The 7,045-nt window shown below is 34.3% G+C and overlaps 1 protein-coding gene across 1 annotated transcript; it reads right to left on the bottom strand.

Moving 5' to 3' along the window:
* LOC6047339 (adenosine deaminase-like protein) lies at nucleotides 1-5,764 on the bottom strand. Its single transcript, XM_038264693.1, has 5 exons — nucleotides 5,611-5,764; nucleotides 5,404-5,549; nucleotides 5,156-5,344; nucleotides 4,634-5,096; nucleotides 1-279 (listed from the first exon to the last, which is right to left on the bottom strand). The coding sequence occupies exons 1-5, from the start codon at nucleotides 5,638-5,640 to the stop codon at nucleotides 61-63; spliced, it is 1,047 nt and encodes a 348-aa protein (XP_038120621.1). The 5' UTR covers nucleotides 5,641-5,764; the 3' UTR covers nucleotides 1-60.
* Nucleotides 5,765-7,045: the final 1,281 nt, after the last annotated feature.

Below are 7,045 nucleotides of genomic sequence, written 5' to 3'. Positions count from 1 at the left end.
TAAGTGGAAGCAGACTTGTTGTATTTGAACGCAGATCAAGAGATGAAAACAATAAAGAAGCTATATTGGAGATGGTGGGTTGTCTTCTCCCTCTTCTTCTTCTCTTCGAAAGTCCTCGAACAGTGTGGCCAGGGCGCGTTTTTCGTCCGCACTTGCGAAGGTGTACCCGATGGAGCGTTCCTCGAGCTGGATGATTTGGTCCGGCGTGAGGCCGAACGTTTTGGCACAGAGCCACAGCTCCCGGGACAGTGTGGTCTCGAAGACGCCAAAGTCATCGGTCTGGAAAAGGTAGGAAAGGGTAATCAATGATTTGACAGCTCTATATAGGCTGTCTAGCCGCAGAACTTTAAATTGAATTTTAAAACATTTTTTTAGAAAAATGTTTGTAACTCAATCCGATTTTTTTTATAATTGAGCAGTTCTCTCAGATTTCGGTCATTCGATTTTTTTTGTATTTTTTAATCCAACTGAAACTTTTTTGGTGCCTTCGGTATGCCCAAAGAAGCCATTTTGCATCATTAGTTTGTCCATATAATTTTCCCTACAAATTAGGCAGCTGGCCATACAAAAATGATGCATGAAAATTCAAAAATCTGTATCTTTTGAAGGAATTTTTTGATCGATTTGGTGTCTTCGGCAAAGTTGTAGGTATGGATATGGACCACACTGGAAAAAAAATGATACACGGTAAAAAATTGGGTATTTTTTGTTTAACTTTTTGTCACTAAAACTTGATTTGCAAAAAAAACACTATTTTTAATTTATTTTATTTTTTGATATGTTTTAGAGAAATTTCCAGGTTGTGCAAAAGATCTTTGAGCGAGTTATAAATTTTTGAATCAATACTGATTTTTTTCAAAAAATCGAAAAATTAGTCGCAAATATTATTCAACTTCATTTTTCGATGTAAAACCAAATTTGCAATCAAAAAGTATTTTAGTGAAATTTTGATAAAGTGCACCGTTTTCAAGTTAAATCCATTTTAAGGTGATTTTTTTTGAAAATAGTCAAAGTTTTTCATTTTTTTAAATTAGTGCGCATGTTTGCCCACCTTTGAAAAAAATATTTTTTAAAGGCTGAGAAAATTCTTTATCATTAGTGCGCTGGCCACGGGGACGCGCTGTCTTGTTTTTGAATGCACATTTTCATTTCTTTTGTGTCGCTGTTTGTGTGCTTGGGTGCGTGGTTATTATATATAGGTGAAGGGATTTTATTAAATTATCATTATATTGCATTATTATATTTAATTGACTATATAACCACACTATATTTTACACTTAACACATTATACAAAACACATATGAAACTGTAAACAGGAGCGTTTGGTACGGTATGTCCACGCATCCTTCCTCCCCTGTAGATTCTGTGAAATGTGCTCCGTTCACAAAATCTGTCTATGCGGTTAATGCAACGCAGTAGGCCTGGCCGCTTTAATTTATGCAATACATCTTCGGGGTTACTCAAGTGTACTGCAATAATTAATATTGACAAGAAAGAACTTGGGGCGTAATCTAACCCCAAGTTCTTCCAGGATGCTTTCTTCGGACTGGCTGCGCTTGTGTTCGATTAGATTAGATTAGATTAAAGGCTGAGAAAATTCTTTATATTTTGCACTTTTGAGCTTTGTTGATACGACCATTAGTTGCTGAGATATTGCCATGCAAAGGTTAAAAACAGGAAAATTGATGTTTTCTAAGTGTGTGTGTGTGGTCCAATCCAATACCCGCTAACCGGTAGCGAAATTATGGGAAAGTATAGTTTGTATCAGGCTTTGTATATGCCGAATGCTGATACAACTTATCTCAGTCCCGGGTATTAGGTGGTGATAGCCCTCGCGCTGCTTCCAACGACCCGTTTCAGAATGACTCCTTGCGGTCCAATTCCGAGGTCGCTGGGCAGGAAAATTGATGTTTTCTAAGTCCCACCCAAACAACACACCATTTTTTAATGTCGATATCTCAGCAACTAATGGTCCGATTTTCAATGTTAAAATATGAAACAATCGTGAAATTTTCCGATCCTTTCGAAACAAAATATCTTCAAATTTTTTAAACCAAGACTAACATTTTAAAAGGGCCAAACATTCAATATTACGGCCTTTTAAAATGATAGTCTTGGTTTAAAAAATTTGAAAATATTTTTTTCGAAAAGATAGGAAAATTTCTCGAATGAATGAAAATCGGACCATTAGTTGCTGAGGTATCGACATTAGAAAATGGTGTGTTTTTTGGGTGGGACTTAGAAAACATAAATTTTCCTATTTTTAAACCTTTGCATGGCAATATCTCAGCAACTTAGGATCGTATCAACAAAGTTCAAAAATGCAAAATATAGAAAATTTTCGCAGCTTTTCAAAAATATTTTTTTCAAAGGTGGTCAAACATGTGCACTAATTTAAAAAAATGAAAAACTGCGACTATTTTCAAAAAAGTTACCAAAAAATGGATTTATCTTGAAAACGGTGCACTTTATCAAAATTTCACTAAAATACTTTTTGACTGCAAATTTGATTTTACATCGAAAAATGAAGTTGAAATTTTTTTGCGACCAATATTTCGATTTTTTGAAAAAATCAGTATTGATTAAAAAATTCATAACTCGGTCAAAGATTTTTTGCACAACCTGGAAATTTCTGAAAAGTTGGCATTTTATGTCCTCTAAAACATATCAAAAAATAAAAAAAAATTAAAATAGTGTTTTTTTTGCAAATCAAGTTTTAGTGATAAAAAGTTAAATAAAAAAATCACCAAATTTTTTTACAGTGTATTATTTTTTTTCATTGTAGTCTGTTTTCATACCTACAACTAATCGAAGACACCAAATCGATCAAAAAATTCCTTCAAAAGATACAGATTTTTGAATTTTCATACATCATTTTTGTATGGACAGGTGCCAAATTTGTATGGAAAATTTTATGGACAAACTAATGATGCAAAATGGCTTCTTTAGGCATACCGAAGGCACCAAAAAAGTTTCAGTCGGATTGAAAAATACAAAAACTAAAATGGAAGAAAAAATACCGATTTCGTAGAGAACTGCTCATTTTCAATGTAAAAACGAAAAAAAAAAACGATCTTTTAAAAACATATTTTTCTATTTTAACATATATTTCAATTTTTAACGTCAATTAGGAATCAAAATGCTATAACTTAAAAAAGGATGCATTTCGTTTGTGATTTCGATTTTACAATGGAAAATTAAGCCAAACATGTATTTTTGGTTAAGATTTATATGTTTAAAAGGCTTTAAAAAAATCATTGGTCGGTAGCAATTTTTTTTCCGTTTTTCTCTATGGCAAAAAAGTTATACCATTTTTGGACCCAAAAAATATTTAAACAATTCTAAAATTGATAAGGCGTCATCCATAAAGTATGTCACGCGCTAGGGGGGAGGGAGTCTGAGCAAGCGTGACATTGCGTGTTATAAGTATAGGAAAAGCGTGACAAAGGGTGGGAGGGGGGTAAATTTTGTTTTATGGATGAAGCCTAATAGTATTTTGAGAAATGGATTATTTGTAAATATAGTCACCAAAAAATACCGATAAAAGCCCGAAATTCCAACACAATTTAAGATGACTAAAAACAATTTGGGTAAATAAACAATCAGTCCCAATACTGAAAAAAAGGTGAAACAAAATTTAAATTACAAAAAAAAAAACATTTCAACCATTTTTAATTTTTAATTTGGCTCAAACTTCGTGAGGGCCTTCCTTATTATCAAAGAAGCCATTTTGTGTCATTGGTTTACCCACCCATTCAAGTCTCCATCAAATTTTGGCAGCTGTTTATACAAAAATGGTACGTAAATATTTAAAAATCTGTAACTTTTGAATCCTTTTTTTGATCAATTTGGTGTCTTCGGCAAAATTGAAGGTATTGACGAGGACTGTTCAGAAAAAATAAGAACACGGCAAAAAATCATGCCGATTTAAAAACTAAAAGAAATTCCCCAAAGCTCAATTTCCAAAAAAAAAAAAACATTTTTGAGATTGTTTAAATGTTTTTGAGGACAAAAACTCGCAACTTTAGGTCAAAAATTCAGCTGCCGAGTTATGAATTTATGAATAGTGATGATTGGAAAAAAAACTTAATTTTGCATTTGAAATTTAGTGACCATTTTTTTAAGGCAAAATAGAATTTGCAATCGAAGAGATAAAGATAAAGATTATTAGGGTATAGCCACCGAATGTTTGATTTCAGCGAAATATTTACTGTTTTTTTTTATTTTAAAGACAGTTATTATGAGTGACAATTTCTAAAATTATTTTTTTAAGGTTAAAAAAATTTGCTCTAAAATTGTCTAAAAAACATTGAAGATTGGACCTCTGGTTGTTGAGGTACATTGGCCTGAAGAAAAAGAAACCCTCAATTTTCTAAAAGTTACAGTTTTTCTAATATTAAAGTACCATTTTTGTATGGACAGCTGCCAAAGTTATATGGAGACTTGTATGGGTGAACCAATAGGTAACACAAAATAGCTTAATTGGGGGTAGGGAAGGCCCCCACAAAGTTCGAGCCAAATCGCGACATAAACTTATTTGCAACGGCATAAGAAAATACGAAGAAAAATGTTTTTGTTCATGATTCATGAATACAGTATTCTAAATGTTTAAAGTAAAACTGACAATACTTACACAAACGCAAACCTCAAATCCTCCCTCCCAAAGTCGCTTGAAGTGATGCTCCTCATAGGACGGCACCGTACTGCACTTGACGTTACTGGTCAAACAGCACTCAAACGGAATTTTCGCCTTCCTTGCAAACTCCAAATTGTCCCCCTTGATGAACGTCCCGTGCCCGATCCGGTCCGTCCCAAATTCAAACATTTGCCGAACCTCGTCATCGTCGTCGAATTCACCGCAGTGCAGCGCCATCTTGAGGCCTGCCGACTGGGCTTTGCGGAGGAGGTCGCGATAGTCGGCGAACTTGGTTCCGAAGGGGGCCCCACTCAGGTCCATTCCCTTGATGAGGTCTGGGTAGGATTTGGCGAGTTCCAGAACCAGGTTGACGTTCTCCTCGGCTTCTTTGACGCCCTTGGAACGGTCAATTGAGGGCAGAAGCTTGACTGTTATTTTTGGGAATTCGGTTTGGGATTTTCTGGAATCGAATTTGAATATTTTTTTCTAACTACAAATTTGCAATGGAATCAGTCATACCTTAAAGTTTCAAGGACTGTGGTCAAATATTCATGTTTGGTCATGTGGGCGGTTGCTTTCGGCGTTGTACGAAGCTCCAGGTAAACCACATTGTCATCTGCGAATTCCTGGATTACCTTGCGGGTTGCAAAGGCTAGAGTATCCGGCTGATCGGTCAAATCATGGGCGTACTTGAATTTTTGGAAGCATCTACGAACATAGCAATTCAATTGTTTTAACTTGTTTTACTAGAAAGGAAAACCACTTACTCTTGGAGTGTTAAATTCGTTTCACTTGTAATTCGGTAAAACGAGTCGTCCGAGCCCGATTGATTCCCGTTTGATCCATACTTTAGATTTCTTAGTTCCGCCAGCGTTTGATTACTCAACGATCCGTTGAGATGAGCGTGCAGCTCCTTAAAACGAAAAAAAATCAATCAATGACGTGTAGAGAAAAGAACCAATTATTTTACGTACAATTTTTGGAATCATTTGGAAGTAGTTCATCACTTTGAGTGTACTTTAAACCACGTTCCTAAAAATCCGCCATACAATCAGCTGCTTGTTTTTTAACTGATGAGCTTCACCGCGTGTTTGTTGTGACCGGCTGTTTTGACGTTCGTGATCGAGATAAACGAAGCAAACATTTGAAAAGCGAAGCTGTATTGGTGAAGTCTAGATGGTGGAAAAGTATGCTAAGCATGCGTTGGAATTAGGCAAAATTTGGGGGAAGAGATAAAACAAAAATGTATGATTAGAAAAAAATGCCTTTGGATGCTTTGCTTTATCTGAATTAGAGTGTGTTTAGTAATACATACTTAGTAATTAACATCTTTATTTTAAATAAAAAACATTTTTTGATGTTTTTCTTAATAGAACAAAAGAGGCGCTCAACTGAATCCGTTCCGAAGATTTATTTTGTGAGAAGCCGATTAAAAGTTTTAAAACAATTCGCTGCTAACATTTCAAACGTTTCAAACATTGTGATTGCGAAACACTGTAAAATTGAACACAACGGAGAGTTATGAGATCCTTGTAATTTTTTTTCATAGTAATTGTATGAAAATCATGTGGCTTATAATTTGATATCCTTAGTTAGTTAAATTTTGTCATTTGTTACATTTTTAAAGAAAAGTTACCATCATTAAAAAATTAAAAATAGAGAAAGCATTTTGAAAAATGAAGCGTCAGTTAGTCGAGTCAATTTCATTTAAAAAATTAGGCCGTTGCAAATATTTTTTGAAGTTTATGTCCCTCGACTCTGACCAAAGTCGAAGGAAAGGGGGGAGGGGCAAAAAAATTACAGGCCACGATTTCAGCATTTGAATAAAAAAAATGCATTACAAATCTGTCCAGTTGTTATGCAATCAAAAGTTTCAAAATTTCTATGTATTGACGAAAATTTTATTTTGCGGTGATGTACATTGGAATTCCAAAAAGTTCAAAATATTTTTAAACGAGCCCAAACAAGCTAAATATGATTATCAATGCAGAATAGTGCATTTTAGACTGTATTCAGTTAATTAGACTGCTGAGCAATTCTCTACGAAATCAGCCGATTTCGACCATTTTTTTTTGTATTTTTTTTATTTGGCTCAAACTTTGTGGAGGCTTTTCCTATGACCAAAGAAGCTATATTGTGTCATTGGTTCACACATTATACAATTTTAGCAGCTGTCCATTCAAAAATGGTACTTAAATATTTGAACAGCTATAACTTTTGAGTGAATTTTATGATCAATTTGGAGTCTTCGGCAAAGTTGTAGGTATTGTTGAGGACTATTGAGAAATAAAATTGGTACACGGAAAAAAATAATTGCCGATTTTTAAGTCAACATTTTTTTCAGAAAAACTCAATTTCCCAAATCACGCAACTTTAGATCCATACAGAAGTATGGTAAAAAATCTGGCC

This window comes from Culex quinquefasciatus, chromosome 3 (assembly GCF_015732765.1).
Source record: "Culex quinquefasciatus strain JHB chromosome 3, VPISU_Cqui_1.0_pri_paternal, whole genome shotgun sequence".
NCBI classification, from domain to species: Eukaryota; Metazoa; Arthropoda; class Insecta; order Diptera; family Culicidae; genus Culex; species Culex quinquefasciatus.
This window is presented reverse-complemented; position numbering and strand designations above follow the sequence as displayed.

Bases quoted from the DNA above. Each gene is read 5' to 3' on its own strand.
- LOC6047339 (XM_038264693.1), bottom strand. From the start codon at position 5,640: ATGAACTACTTCCAAATGATTCCAAAAATT. The intron at 5,345-5,403 runs GTAAGTGGTTTT...CTATGTTCGTAG, and splicing joins ACGAATTTAACACTCCAAGA to ATGCTTCCAAAAATTCAAGT. The intron at 280-4,633 runs GTAAGTATTGTC...TACCTTTTCCAG, and splicing joins GATTTGAGGTTTGCGTTTGT to ACCGATGACTTTGGCGTCTT.